General features: G+C 49.3%; 1 protein-coding gene across 5 annotated transcripts in view; it reads right to left on the reverse strand.

Moving 5' to 3' along the window:
- Window positions 1-5,964, reverse strand: part of CTIF (cap binding complex dependent translation initiation factor) — a 150,374-nt gene extending 144,410 nt beyond the window's left edge. For 3 of the 5 annotated variants that reach the window (XM_064438138.1, XM_064438139.1, XM_064438137.1), the window contains exons 1-2: window positions 5,850-5,964; window positions 5,029-5,241 (exon numbers count right to left, since the gene is read on the reverse strand). In XM_064438138.1, coding sequence (XP_064294208.1) covers window positions 5,029-5,241; window positions 5,850-5,873 — 237 coding nt within the window. In that variant the 5' untranslated portion in view covers window positions 5,874-5,964. The remainder of the gene's footprint in view (window positions 1-5,028; window positions 5,242-5,849) is intronic. The other 2 variants (XM_064438140.1, XM_064438142.1) reach the window with 2 other exon arrangements.
- Window positions 5,965-15,875: the final 9,911 nt, after the last annotated feature.

Raw genomic sequence — 15,875 nt, forward strand, 5'->3', positions numbered from 1 at the left:
TCTTGCCACAATGTGACAGCCCAGATGGGTTTGCCTCTGCGCTGCCAGTTGCTTTGCTTCCAATGCTGCAGCCAGCCCCACAGGGCATTTGCCACCATCCAGGAGTCAGTACAGAGATAGAGCACTGGCCACTTTTCCCGTTCAGCGATGTCTAAGGCCAGCTGGATGGCCTTTACCTCTGCAAACTGGCTCGATTCACCTTCTCCTTCAGCAGTTTCTGCTACTTGTCGTGTAGGACTCTATACAGCAGCCTTCCATCTCCGGTGCTTTCCCACAAGGCGACAGGACCCATCAGTGAACAGGGCATATTGCTTCTCTTTTTCTGACAGTTTCTTATACAGTGGGGCTTCTTCAGCACGTGTCACCTCCTCCTCTGGTGATAATCCAAAATCTTTGCCTTCTGGCCAGTCCATAATCACTTCCAAGATTCCTGGGCGACTGGGGTTTCCTACTCGAGCCCGCTGGGTGATCAGTGCAACCCATTTACTCCACGTAGCATCAGTTGCATGGTGTGTAGAGGGGAGGTTCCCTCTGAACATCCAGCCCAGCACTGGCAGTCGGGGTGCCAGGAGCAGCTGTGCCTCAGTACCAACCACTTCTGAAGCAGCTCGGACCCCTTCATATGCTGCCAATATCTCTTTTTCAGTTGGAGTATAGCGGGCTTCGGACCCTCTGTATCCCCGACTCCAAAACCCTAGGGGTCGACCCCGGGTCTCCCCTGGCGCTTTCTGCCAGAGGCTCCAGGTAGGGCCATTCTCCCCGGATGCAGTGTAGAGCACATTTTTTACATCTTGTCCTGCCCGGACTGGCCCAAGAGCTACTGCATGAACTATTTCTCGTTTAATCTGTTCAAAGGCTTGTCGTTGCTCAGGGCCCCATTTGAAATCATTCTTTTTCCAGGTCACTTGATAGAGAGGGTTTACGATCAGACTATAATTTGGAATATGCATTCTCCAAAAACCCACAACACCTAAAACAACCTTTTGTTTCCTTTTTGCTGGTTGGTGAAGACATGGCTGCTATTTTGTTGATCACATCCATTGGGATCTGACAACGGCCATCTTGCCATTTGATTCCTAAGAACTGGATTTCTCGTGCGGGTCCCTTCACCTTATTTTGTTTTATGGCAAAACCAGCTTTCAGAAGGATTTGGACTATTTTCTTCCCTTTCTCAAAAACTTCTTCCGCTGCGTTGCCCCACACAATGATGTCATCAATGTATTGAAGGTGTTCTGGAGCTTCTCCCTGTTCCAGTACAGTCTGAATCAGTCCATGGCAAATGGTAGGACTGTGTTTCCACCCCTGGGGCAGTCGATTCCAGGTGTACTGGACACCCCTCCATGTGAAAGCAAACTGTGGCCTGCATTCTGCTGCCAGAGGGACTGAGAAGAATGCATTATCCATATCAGTTGTGGCATACCACTTGGCTGCCTTGGACTCCAGTTCGTATTGAAGTTCTAGCATGTCTGGCACAGCAGCACTCAATGGTGGAGTGACTTCGTTCAGGCCACGATAGTCTACTGTTAGCCTCCACTCTCCATTAGACTTCCGGACTGGCCATATGGGACTGTTAAAGGGTGAGTGGGTCTTACTGATGACTCCTTGGCTCCCCAGTCGACGAATGAGCTCATGGATGGGAATCAGGGAGTCTCAGTTGGTGCGATATTGCCGCCGGTGCACTGTTGTGGTGGCGATCGGCACCTGTTGTTCTTCGACCTTCAGCAACCCCAAAACAGAAGGGTTCTTTGAGAGACCGGGCAAGGCAGACAGATGTTTAGTTTCCTCCGTCTCCAAGGCAGCTACACCAAAAGCCCACTTGTAACCTTTTGGGTCCTTGAAATACCCTCTCCTGAGGTAGTCTATGCCAAGGATGCACGGAGCCTCTGGGCCAGTCACAATGGGGTGCTTCTGCCACTCATTCCCAGTTAGGCTCACTTCGGCCTCCAATACAGTTAGCTCCTGGGATCCCCCTGTCACTCCAGCAATGCTGATGGGTTCTGCCCCTATATAGTTTGATGGCATTAAGGTGCACTGTGCGCTGGTGTCCACTAAAGCTTTATACTCCTGTGGGTCGGACGTGCCAGGCCATCGGATCCACACAGTCCAGTAAGCCTGGTTATCCCTTTCCTCCACCCGGCTGGAGGCAGGGCCCCTCTAGCCCTGATCATGGCACTCACAACTCACTTCCTGTAAATGTGAATCAGGAGTTCCTCTATTACACTTAGAAATAAAATCTGCGCTTCTACTCCTCTGTCTGGGGACTTGCTCACTGGAAACTGGAGCAGCAGCTTTCCTGGAAGAGCCTCCCTGAGTGACTGTTCTTCCTTGCAGTTCATGTACCCGTGCCTGTAGGGTCGAAGTAGGCTTGCCATCCCACCTCATCATGTCCTCTCCGTGGTCACGCAGGTAGAACCATAGGGTGGCCCGTGGTGTGTATCCCCTTCTTTGAGCCAAAGGATGCTTATTCCTAACAGCTGAGACACTACTCTGTCGAGGTGGGGAGTAGGACAGATCTTCTTTGAGTTGCTGGACCTCTTGGGATAGTTTCTCCACAGCAGAGACGACCGAGGAGGAGATATTTGTGTCGTAATCCCGGAGTCTATCAATCACCTCTGCCACCGTTGGTGTCTCGTCACATTTCCAGGACATCACTGCCAATGAGTTTGCATGCGAAGATGGTGCACTCCGTACAAACTTCCGCCACATGGGTCGTGCGCACTCGGCTTCATCTGGATCTTTGGATGACCGTTGATCGTCCAGGTCACCATAAATCACCTCAAACACAGCTAATTCCCTTAGATACTGGATGCCTTTCTCCATAGTTGTCCATTTTCCTGGGCGATATGTAACATCTTCTTTAAAGGGATACCTTTCCTTCACTCCAGACAGGAGTCGCCTCCAGAGACTGAGGGCTTGGGTCCCTTTTCCAATTGCTTTGTCAACGCCCCCTTCCCCAGAAAGGGATCCCAATTGTTTGGCTTCTTTTCCCTCTAGTTCCAGGGTACTGGCCCCATTATCCCAGCATCGGAGCAGCCAGGTGGCAATGTGCTCACCTCAACGACGGCTATAATCTTTTCGCATATCTCGCAACTCGCTTAAGGACAGGGATCGGGTGGTCTCTATTTCATTTATTACTTCTCCCTCCTCTCCCCGTGATGGCCCTGGTTCTTCATCATCCCGTTCTAAACGAGTTGATGTCCGCTTCCAATATTTCGTCTTGTGTATGGGGGCAACTGATACTGGTACGGGTTGATTTTCTGAGCCAGCTCCGGTACTTGTTGTGGGGGTTTGAGTGGCTGCAGTGCCTGTTGTCAGGGCTGGATTGTCTACAGTGCCAGTCACTTTGCATTTCAATCCAGAGACATTCTCTTCCCCCTGGGGGCACTGAATACTGTTGAGCAGGGCTGGGTACTCGTGGGCCAGACCCCAGCATGTTGCAGTTATCTGTGTCTCTCTGGAGTTCCCAGCATAACAACATACTTTCTCCAAATATTCTACTAGTTTTTTAGGATTCTGCACTTGTTCGGGGGTGAAACTCCAAAACACTGGGGGTGCCCACTGCCCTAGGGATTTGCCCATGCTGTCCCACATGCCCTGCCACTCGTAACTATCAAGCCTCGGGGCAGATTTCTGGGTGATATTCTTAAGTTGCTTAGTCAAAACCAAAACAACATGCCCAAAAACTAACAATAAGTGCACCTTAACCACCCAAGGATGTTCAAGATACAAAAACGTTGTTGTAACAAAGGCACAGACATCATAGAACAAAGTTGCAAAGGTACGATTCTGTATTTCCTCCATATAAAATCTCTCCGAGGAGGAGGTATAATTGCTAATTGCCTCAACAAGGTGGTATCCCAAGTACAGTAACGGTTTCAGCAAAAACCCCAAATACCAGATAAAGCTGAAAACGAGTGTTTGTATAACAAATCTCGTAGGCAAAACATTACTAATCACAGCAGAACACAGCAGACTCAACAAACCAACACCGATCTTTAACACCAACTGCAAAAAGGACAACATGGTGCTGTGACCAGCAGCTGTTGTTATCTCCAACCCTTGAGCCCCACGTTGGGCGCCAAAAAGACTGTCGTGGTTTAGCCGGCAGCTCAGCCCCACACAGCCGCTCGCTCACTCCCCCAGCGGTAGATGGGAGAGAGAATCAGAAGGGTAACGCTCGTGGGTTGGGATAAGAACAGTTTAATAATTAAAATTAAAAGAAACAACAACAGAAATGCAATGTAAAGGAGAACAACGAGAGGCGCAAAGCCCCGGGGGAGGGGGGAAGGGAGGGGAGGGGGGGAACAAACCGCCGAAACGAACCGCACGCGCCACAGCCGCTCGACGCCCGCCGACCCGACGCCGCGCCGCCCCCGCGCTGCCACTGCCCCCCCTCAATATACTGGTCATGGTGTCACATGGTATGGAATGAACCTGCCATTGGCCAGTCGGGGTCAGCCGCCCCCACCACGGCCCTGCCCCTCCCAGTGCCCCCCGCCACGGGGCAGATCGGGGGAAGCTGGAAAGGCAGCCAACCCCCACAGTGAGGAGAATTAACCCCTTCTCAGCCAAAACCAGCACAACACCCCTGTGCATACGGATGGGAACACATCTCACTACCGAGCATCCCCCCACTGCAGCCCCTGCAGCTCTTTCCAGTCCCTCCAGGATTTTTCCATCCTGGTGAAGCAGCATTCCGTTTGGGATGGAGAGAGGCACCCTTCATTTACAAATGAAATATCCTTCATTTATAAATGGGAACCTTGGAGAAGTCAAAAAGCTTCAGGGCATGCACCTTGAGACCATGGAAAAACAAAGCCCAGTTGGTATGAGACCTCTACCAACCAGTTGGAGACCTCATATCTGGCTGAACAAGCAAGCTGCCCCAAATTCAGTCTTTTATTTTATCCTGCTTTACACCCCAATGCTCAATAAGCTGCTTCAGCTGGACGTGCATCCCCAACCCAGGCAACAAGCCATGGGTGTCCCCCAGCCCATCTCCCACCCCATGCTGTGCCCTTCGCCCACCTGCGACACATGGGACTGTGTCTTCTCACTCTCGCCATCCCCCTCCATTTTATCCATCAGCAGCCCCTGGACCTGGTACTCCAGGACATAGCTGTCAATGAAACGCTCCAGCTCCTCGATCTCCTGAGAGCGGCTGCTCCCCGCCTCTGAGGAGGCCGATGCCACCGACGAGTTTTCCATTCCTTCAGGAGAGACGCCGATAATGGAGGGGGCCTGAGAAAGTGAAATAAAGAAAGGCAAGAAATTATTTCCCAGTAATTATAAAAAAGTTACCACAGGCAGGATACTTATGCTGTACATCCAGTAACATTTATAATAATCCCAGGTAGTCACATTTAGAGTTTCCATGCGTGCACAAACAAAAGAAGACCCATTTCTGTGATACTCCTACATTTAAGGACAGCAACAGACATTTCAGTTATCCACCTTAAAACCCAAACTACTGAAAACCTCCAGGCACATGCACAAGAGAAAAATAAAATTAAAAAGCTAAGTTTAAAAAGCCCATGGCATTAGCTGTGCTGGATAAGGGTGATAAGCTGGGGATGATGGACAGGGGTGTGAGGAATAGGATGAAAATTGGAAAGCTTCTATAGGATGGCAGCAGTCAAGAGAATTAACCCCTTCTCAGCCAAAACCAGCACATTCTCTACCCCTTATTCCATACCATTTATACCATGCCCAGGTCCCATACAATCCAATACAACCTTACCAACCACCACCCCTCCCCTTCCCATCCTTTGACATAATACACAGACATCATTCCCATAGTTTATGGATCTTCCCTGTAAAATGTCCATTAAAATGTCCATTGAGTTCACCCAGTCCATGACTCCAGGCTCCATCTGTTGAATCAGTCTTTCAGGGTGGGAGAGATGGTGTGTGTGGCGTTGGGTTGCTGCATACCAAGTCAGTCATCGTTCCATTACTGCTGCATTTTGCTTGTTTCACACTTTATCTTCCATGGATTGGGAGGGTTGTACTCTGATATCATTGATACAACACAGAGGTGACACAGAATATCATAGAGCAGTCTACATAATGCCATTCAGTTCATGGACTGTTTTCACCCAAAATCAAATCCCCTTGAGGCACACATAGGACTTGTCCATCCCCCCGCATCACCCACCAAGTGCACCCAGGTCCTTGAGCAAAAGCAATCCCACGAATGGGTTTGCCTTTGCCGGAGGCAGGAAGAACCCAGACTGTTTTGCCCAGCATACTTTTTGTGTGCACTACAGGGACTCTATCCCCTTCCACAGTATGTAGGATTTCTGACTGGGCAGGGCCAGCTCGGTTGGCAGATCCCCTCGTGTTGACTAACCACGTGGCTTTTGCTAAATGTGTATCCCAGTGCTTGAATGTCCCACCCCACATTGCTCTCAGTGTAGTTTTTAACAGTCCATTGTATCGTTGGATTTTTCCAGAGGCTGGTGCATGATAGCGGATATGATACAACCACTCAATGTCATGCTCTTTGGCCCAGGTGTCTATGAGGTTGTTTCAGAAATTAGTCCCGTTGTCTGACTCAATTCTCTCTGGGGTGCCATATCACCACAGGACTCGTTTTTCCAGACCCAGGAGAGTGTTCCGGGCAGTGGCGTGGGGGACAGAATATGTTTCCAGCCAGCCAGTCGTTGTTTCTACCATTGTAAGCACATGGCGCTTGCCTTGGCGGGTTTGTGGGAGTGTGATATAGTCAATTTGCCAGGCCTCCCCATATTTATATTTCAGCCATCGTCCCCCACACCACAGAGGCTTTACCCGCTTCGCTTGGTTGATTGCAGCGCATGTGTCACATTCGTGGATAACCTGTGCAATAATATCCATGGTCATGTCCACCCCTCGATCACGAGCCCACCTGTATGTTGCATCTCTCCCTTGATGGCCTGAGGTGTCATGGGCTCACCGAGCTAGAAATAGTTCACCCTTATGCTGCCAGTCCAGATCCACCTCGGCCACTTCAATCTTGGCAGCCTGATCTACCTGCTGGTTGTTCCGATGTTCTTCAGTGGCCCGACTCCTGGGGACGTGAGCATCCACATGACGTACCTTTACAACCAGTTTCTCTACCCGGGCAGCAATATATTGTCACAATGTGACAGCCCAGATGGGTTTGCCTCTGCGCTTCCAGTTGCTTTGCTTCCACTGCTGTAGCCAGCCCCACAAGGCATTTGCCACCATCCAGGAGTCAGTATAAAGATAGAGCACTGGCCACTTTTCCTGTTCAGCAATGTCTAAGGCCAGCTGGATGGCCTTTACCTCTGCAAACTGGCTCGATTCACCTTCTCCTTCAGCAGTTTCTGCTACTTGTCGTGTAGGACTCCATACAGCAGCCTTCCATCTCCGGTGCTTTCCCACAAGGCGACAGGACCCATCAGTGAACAGGGCATACTGCTTCTCCTTTTCTGGCAGTTTGTTATACAGTGGGGCTTCTTCAGCACGTGTCACCTCCTCCTCTGGTGATAATCCAAAATCTTTGCCTTCTGGCCAGTCCATAATCACTTCCAAGATTCCTGGGCGACTGGGGTTTCCTACTCGAGCCCATTGGGTGATCAGTGCAACCCATTTACTCCACGTAGCATCAGTTGCATGGTGTGTAGAGGGGATGTTTCCTTTGAACATCCAGCCCAGCACTGGCAGTCGGGGTGCCAGGAGCAACTGTGCCTCAGTACCAACCACTTCTGAAGCAGCTCGGACCCCTTCATATGCTGCCAATATCTCTTTTTCAGTTGGAGTATAGCGGGCTTCGGACCCTCTGTATCCACGACTCCAAAACCCTAGGGGTCAACCCCGGGTCTCCCCTGGCGCTTTCTGCCAGAGGCTCCAGGTAGGGCCATTCTCCCTGGCTGCCGTGTAGAGCACATTTTTTACATCTTGTCCTGCCCGGACTGGCCCAAGAGCCACTGCATGAACTATTTCTCCTGTTTAATCTGTTCACAGGCTTGTCATTGCTCAGGGCCCCATTTGAAATCATTTCTTCTTCCAGGTCACTTCACAGAGAGGGCTTACGATCAGACTGTAATTTGGAATATGCATTCTCCAAAAACCCACAACACCTAAAAAAACCTTTTGTTTCCTTTTTGCTGGTTGGTGAAGACATGGCTGCTATTTTGTTGATCACATCCATTGGGATCTGACAACGGCCATCTTGCCATTTGATTCCTAAGAACTGGATTTCTCGTGCGGGTCCCTTCACCTTATTTTGTTTTATGGCAAAACCAGCTTTCAGAAGGATTTGGACTATTTTCTTCCCTTTCTCAAAAGCATCTTCTACTGTGTTGCCCCACACTATGATGCCATCAATGTATTGAAGGTGTTCTGGAGCTTCTCCCTGTTCCAGTACAGTCTGAATCAGTCCATGGCAAATGGTAGGACTGTGTTTCCACCCCTGGGGCAGTTGATTCCAGGTGTACTGGACACCCCTCCATGTGAAAGCAAACTGTGGCCTGCATTCTGCTGCCAGAGGGACTGAGAAGAATGCATTATCCATATCAGTTGTGGCATACCACTTGGCTGCCTTGGACTCCAGTTCGTATTGAAGTTCTAGCATGTCTGGCACAGCAGCATTCAATGGTGGAGTGACTTCGTTCAGGCCACGATAGTCTACTGTTAGCCTCCACTCTCCATTAGACTTCCGGACTGGCCATATGGGACTGTTAAAGGGTGAGTGGGTCTTACTGATGACTCCTTGGCTCCTCAGTTGGTGAATGAGTTTATGGATGGGGATCAGAGAGTCTCTGTTGGTGCGATATTGCCGCCGGTGCACTGTTGTGGTGGCGATCGGCACCTGTTGTTCTTCGACCTTCAGCAACCCCAAAACAGAAGGGTTCTTTGAGAGACCGGGCAAGGCAGACAGATGTTTAGTTTCCTCCGTCTCCAAGGCAGCTACACCAAAAGCCCACTTGTACCCTTTTGGGTCCTTGAAATACCCTCTCCTGAGGTAGTCTATGCCAAGGATGCACGGAGCCTCTGGGCCAGTCACAATGGGGTGCTTCTGCCACTCATTCCCAGTTAGGCTCACTTCGGCCTCCAATACAGTTAGCTCCTGGGATCCCCCTGTCACTCCAGCAATGCTGATGGGTTCTGCCCCTATATAGTTTGATGGCATTAAGGTGCACTGTGCGCTGGTGTCCACTAAAGCTTTATACTCCTGTGGGTCGGACGTGCCAGGCCATCGGATCCACACAGTCCAGTAAGCCTGGTTATCCCTTTCCTCCACCCGGCTGGAGGCAGGGCCCCTCTAGCCCTGATCATGGCACTCACAACTCACTTCCTGTAAATGTGAATCAGGAGTCCCTCTATTACACTTAGAAATAAAATCTGCGCTTCTACTCCTCTGTCTGGGGACTTGCTCACTGGAAACTGGAGCAGCAGCTTTCCTGGAAGAGCCTCCCTGAGTGACTGTTCTTCCTTGCAGTTCATGTACCCGTGCCTGTAGGGTCGAAGTAGGCTTGCCATCCCACCTCATCATGTCCTCTCCGTGGTCACGCAGGTAGAACCATAGGGTGGCCCGTGGTGTGTATCCCCTTCTTTGAGCCAAAGGACGCTTATTCCTAACAGCTGAGACACTACTCTGTCGAGGTGGGGAGTAGGACAGATCTTCTTTGAGTTGCTGGACCTCTTGGGATAGTTTCTCCACAGCAGAGACGACCGAGGAGGAGATATTTGTGTCGTAATCCCGGAGTCTATCAATCACCTCTGCCACCGTTGGTGTCTCGTCACCTTTCCAGGACATCACTGCCAATGAGTTTGCATGCGAAGATGGTGCACTCCGTACAAACTTCCGCCACATGGGTCGTGTGCACTCGGCTTCATCTGGATCTTTGGATGACCATTGATCGTCCAGGTCACTATAAATCACCTCAAGCACAGCTAATGCCCTCAGGTACTGGATACCTTTCTCCATGGTTGTCCATTTTCCTGGGCGATATGTAACATCTTCTTTGAAGGGATACCTTTCCTTCACTCCAGACAGGAGTCGCCTCCAGAGGCTGAGGGCTTGTGGTTTTTTTCCAATTGCTTTGTCAATGCCCCTTTCCCCAGAAAGGGATCCCAATTGTTTGGCTTCTTTTCCCTCTAGTTCCAGGGTACTGGCCCCATTATCCCAGCATCGGAGCAGCCAGGTGGCAATGTGCTCACCTCAACGACGGCCAAAATCTTTTCGCATATCTCGCAACTGGCTTAAGGACAGGGATCGGGTGGTCTCTATTTCATTTATGACTTCTTCCTCCTCTCCTCGTGATGGCCCTGGTTCTTCATCATCCCCTTCTAAACGAGTTGACGTCCGCTTCCAATATTTCGTCTTGTGTATGGGGGCAACTGATACTGGTACGGGTTGATTCTCTGAGCCAGCTCCAGTACTTGTTGTGGGGGTTTGAGTAGCCACAGTGCTTGTCCTGGAGGTTTGAGTGGCCACAGTGCCTGTCACTTTGCATTTCAATCCAGAGACATTCTCTTCCCCTAGGGAGCACTGAATACTGTTGAGCAGGGCTGGGTACTCATGGGCCAGACCCCAGCATGTTGCAGTTATCTGTGTCTCTCTGGAATTCCCAGCGTAACAACATACTTTCTCCAAATATTCTACTAGTTTTTTAGGATTCTGCACTTGTTCGGGGGTGAAACTCCAAAACACTGGGGGTGCCCACTGCCCTAGGGATTTGCCCATGCTGTCCCACATGCCCTGCCACTCGTAACTATCAAGCCTCGGGGCAGATTTCTGGGTGATATTCTTAAGTTGCTTAGTCAAAACCAAAACAACATGCCCAAAAACTAACAATAAGTGCACCTTAACCACCCAAGGATGATCAAGATACAAAAAGGTTGTTGTAACAAAGGCACAGACATCATAGAACAAAGTTGCAAAGATACCATTCTGTATTTCCTCCATATAAAATCTCTCCGAGGAGGAGGTATAATTGCTAATTGCCTCAACAAGGTGGTATCCAAAGTACAGTAATGGTTTCAGCAAAAACCCCAAATACCAGATAAAGCTGAAAACGAGTGTTTGCATAACGACTCTCGTAGGCAAGACGTTACTAATCACAGCAGAACACAGCAGACTAAACAAACCAACACCAATCTTTAACACCAACTGCAAAAAGGACAACATGGTGCTGTGACCCTTGAGTCCCACGTTGGGTGCCAAAAAGACTGTCATGGTTTAGCCGGCAGCTCAGCCCCACACAGTCGCTCGCTCACTCCCCCACCGGTAGATGGGGGAGAGAATCAGCAGGGTAAAGCTCATGGGTTGGGATAAGAACAGTTTAATAATTAAAATTAAAAAAAAAAAAAATGCAATGTAAAGGAGAACAACAAGAGGCACGAAACCCGGGGGGGGGGGGGGAAGGGAATGAACCACCAAAACAAACCGCACACCACACAGCCACTTACAACCTGCTAACCTGACGTCGCGCCTCCTCCGAGTCGCAAACTGCCCCCCCCCAATATACTGGCCATGGTGTCACATGGTATGGAATGATGGTCAGCCGCCCCCGCCATGGCCCTGCCCCTCCCAGCCTCCCCCCAAGCGGCAGAGCGGGAAGCTGGAAAGGTAGCTGACCCCCCATGGTGAGGAGAATTAACCCCTTCTCAGCCAAAACCAGCACAAGCAGTGAGAGCATCTCAGTGAATAAAAGGAGAACTTTATTGCTGGCAGCCAGCTTTCATGTCCATCAAACTGTAGGAACAGTTACTATGGAAAATGAAAGCAATCGAGATGAGCCATGACTCCCCACATCCAGGTAATGCTGCCTCTCCACAAGCACAGATGAAGCATCACATGTCTGTTTTGGATTTGCTGCTCCAAAGCCAGTATCTTTTCAAATGCCAAAACATCAAGCACAGCGATGTAAATTATTATATCTTGGATTTGACCATTTTTTAATTAAAATGTAAACACCTTTGAAAATCACATTGAGTGACTGCTGCTGGAGTTAGCCTTGGGCTTTTCAGATACTCATGCATCCATGGCTGGCTGAAGATTTTATGTATGTCATCACCCTTCCAGTCTCCGGTCTCATTTCTGGTACCTGGTGATGCAAAAAAGCCCAAGTGACAGGACAGGAGGCCAACAACTATCACATTGCAGTGCCATCCACGAGCCTGGTATGCCACAGAGCAGGCAAACGCCACAGTGAATCTGTGTTGGTTTTGGCTGGGGTAAAGTTGATTTTCTGCACAGTAGCTAGTATGGGGCTGTGTTTTGGATTTGTGCTAGAAACAGTGTTGATAACACAGGGATGTTTTTGTTATTGCTGAGCAGTGATTACACAGAGTCAAGGCCTTTTCTGCTCCTCACCCCACCCCACCAGCGAGTGAGCTTGGGGTGCACAAGAAGCTGGGAGGGGACACAGCTGGGTCAACTGACCCAAACTGACCAAAGGGGTATTCCACACCATATGACATCATGCTCAGCATATAAAGGTGGAGGAAGAAGGAAGGAGGGGACGTTCAGAGTGATGGTGTTTGTCTTCCCAAGTAACAGTTACACGTGATGAAGCCCTGCTTTCCTGGAGATGGCTGAACACCTGCCAGCTGATGGGAAGTAGTGAATTAATTCCTTGTTCTGCTTTGCTTGTGTGCACAGCTTTTGCTTTCCCTATTAAACTGTCTTTATCTCAAACCATGAGTTTTCTCACTTTTACTCTTCTGACTTTCTCCCCCTGGGAGGGAGTGAGCGAGTGGCTGTGTGGGGCGTAGTTGCCAGCTGGGGTTAAACCACGACAGCATTGAAACAGAGCCATTAAAATAAACACAGAAAGAAATAGGGGAAAAAAACAAAACAAAACAAAAAAGGAAAGAGCCAGGAGTGCAAAAGGCCACAGAATCATCCAACCCAAAACAGCCACCTTGACACAGTAATCCAGCAAGGAAGGGAGAGAAATAACCAGAAAGCCAGAAATCCCTCATTCTCAGCCAGACAATAATTTATTACATAGCTTACCTCACTGCAGTTAGGATGGTTTTTTGTGTTTGGGAGGTGGATTTGGCTTTTTCTTTTTAAACAAAACCAAAGCCTTGTCACCTTTAGAAACACAAAGTCTTTCAGTGTGTCAAATCTGTGCACGAGGCTGGAGCGGTTTCCCACCAGATGGTCTTTACACTTTGCATGATCGTATGATGATCCATACATTTTGCAATCGTACATTTCAACCGCGTGCTTGCATGCAGGTGCCAGCCACCATGTACAGTCTTTTACAAATAACCGAAGGGAAACCTTAATCAGAAAGTAAATCTTTTCATTCCAGGCACCCAGGCAATATAATGGGCACTTGGGTTGTGAAAAGCCCTGTAAGCCTAAAAGATACATCCAACTCTAAGTTGAGATGTCAACCCACTGAAACAATCCATCCCGTGGGCTGTTGCCAGCAGGGACGGATGGGGCAGGAGCGGCATCCCCCAGTCAGCAGCAGGGCAGGTGTGGAGGGTGCTTAATCCCAATTAAACCATGCCTGTAGCTTGCTGGCAAAGAGCATTTTTGCATCTGTATGCCAGCTTTTAGCAGCATTCAGAGGACATACCTCAGCCGCCAGCCAAAATGCTGGGGCTGCCACTCCAGACAGATGGAGGGGATTTTATACTAGGAAGAGTGAGCTGGTCCTCTCCTCCCAGGAATCACAGAATCATCAAATGGTTTGGGTTGGAAGGGACCTTTAAAGGTCACTTAGTCAAACCCTCATGCAATGAGCAGGGACATCTTCAACTAGATCAGGTTGCTCAGAGCCCCATCCAACCTGACCTTGAATGTTTCCAGGGGTGGGGCATTGACCACCTCTCTGGGCAACTGTGCTGGTTTTGGCTGGGATAGAGTTAATTCTCTTCACTGCAGCTGGTAAAGTGCCAATGGCACATTGATGTAGTGGTTGTTAAGTAGTGGCTAAGTGTCGCTAAGTAGCACCTATACTAGTTAGGGACCTTTCCAGCTTCTCATGCTCTGCCATGTGCACAAGAAGCTGGGAGGGGAGGGGCCACAGCCAAGGCAGATGATCCAAACTGGCCAATGGGATATTCCATATCATATGACATCATGACCAGTATATTAACCGGGGGAGTTGGCGTGGGGTGGAGTGTTTGCAGCTCAGGGACTGGTGGCGTCGGGTTGGCAGGTGGTGAGCAGCTGCATCACATGTTGTTGGTTTTGGTTGTTTATTCCCCCTTCCCCGCCCCCAGGTTTCGCCTCTCTCATTATTTTCCTTTTCATTGCATTATTATTATCATTGTTGTTATTTTTTTATTGTAATTATTAAACTGTTCTTATCTTAACCCACAAGCTTTCTCACTTTTACCCTTCTGATTCTCTCCCCCATCCCGCCGGTGGGGGAGTGAGCGAGCGGCTGTGTGGGGTTGAGTTGCCAGCTGGGGCTAAACCACAACAGCAACCTATTCCAGGACATCCCAGGATGTTTCACCACCCTCATCATAAGGAAGAAATGTTTTATATCTAGTCTGAATCTACCCTCTTTCAGTTTAAAAACATTACCCCTTGTCCTATCACTACAGTCCCTGCTAAAAATTCTGTCCCCATCTTTCTTAGAAGCACCCTTTAAGTATTGAAAGGCCACAATAAGGTTTCCCCACAGCCTTCTCCTCTCCAGGCTGAACAACCCCAACTCTCACAGCCTTTCTTTGTAGGAGAGGTGCTCCAGCCCCTCAGATCATTTTTGTTCCCTCCTCTGGACCCGCTCCAACAGGTCCATGTCCTTCTTGTGCTGAGGGCTCCAGAGCTGGACGCAGCACTGCAGGGGGGGTCTCACCAGAGCCGAGTAGATGGGCAGAATCCCCTCCCTGGACCTGCTGGCCACGCTGCTTTGGATGCAGCCCAGGATAGGGGCACATTGCCAGATCATGTCCAGGTCTTCACCCACCAGTATCCCCATGACCTTCTCTGCAGGGCTGCTCTCATTCCCTTCATCCCCCAGCCTGTATTGATACCAGGGGTTGCCCCAACCCAGGTGCAGGACCCTTGTACTTGGCCTTGTTGAATCTCGTGAGATTCACATCTTCATGGAATCTCGCCTCCATCCCCACCAACTGCTTTCCTTCATCATGGCTTTCCTCTGTTTTGGAAATGAAGCTTGTCTGTGCAACAAGGCTGGGAGCAGAAGAGCCTCAAGTGTCCCCGATATTCAAGCTCTTTGAAAGATGACATGGGAATGATGAAGCAAGATGCTTTTTGCAGCATCAGCCACCTTCTGCACCATCAGCAATGGAGAAAAGCAAATCATTCCTGTGTTCCTGCTGCTCCAAATCAAGGGGAACAACCCTTCCCGGCCTCGGATCTGGTGATGTTTAGGCTTGGGTTACATGAGCAAAGCAAGGAGCAGATTTCAAGGAGCGACAATTCCCTATGACCCAAGTGTGACTCATTCATAGGGGAGATCTGTGCCTTCTGCCTAATATGAGCTGCTCAACTGGAACTGGAAAGAAAAATAATCCAGGAAATCTCTGACATTTTGCAGAGGAAAGGGAAAATAAACAATTTAACATGCCCCTCTCTGAGCTAGTAAAACTCATCTGAAAGTCTCCATGCGCAGATAAGTATATTTAGAGATTTTCTGAATCTCTAATTACCTTCAGTACTATAAAAACCCCACTCAACAACACCCACAAACAAACAAAATTTCCAAAACCTGCCTTTGGATCCTGGACCCCCACTCCTCCACCACATTTAAATGTTCAAATTATAAAATAAACAGCAGATTGGCTTTTACATCACAGCCATCCTGGGAGCATCAGTCATCGACCTTATCAGTCCCCATACAGGCAGCAGCCATGGCACTGCCATTGATGAGATTTTCTAAATATTCTAGTGGAAAAGAAGAAGAATTGGGAAACGTAGCCATTCT

This window comes from Phalacrocorax carbo, chromosome Z (assembly GCF_963921805.1).
Source record: "Phalacrocorax carbo chromosome Z, bPhaCar2.1, whole genome shotgun sequence".
In the NCBI taxonomy this organism is placed as follows: Eukaryota; Metazoa; Chordata; class Aves; order Suliformes; family Phalacrocoracidae; genus Phalacrocorax; species Phalacrocorax carbo.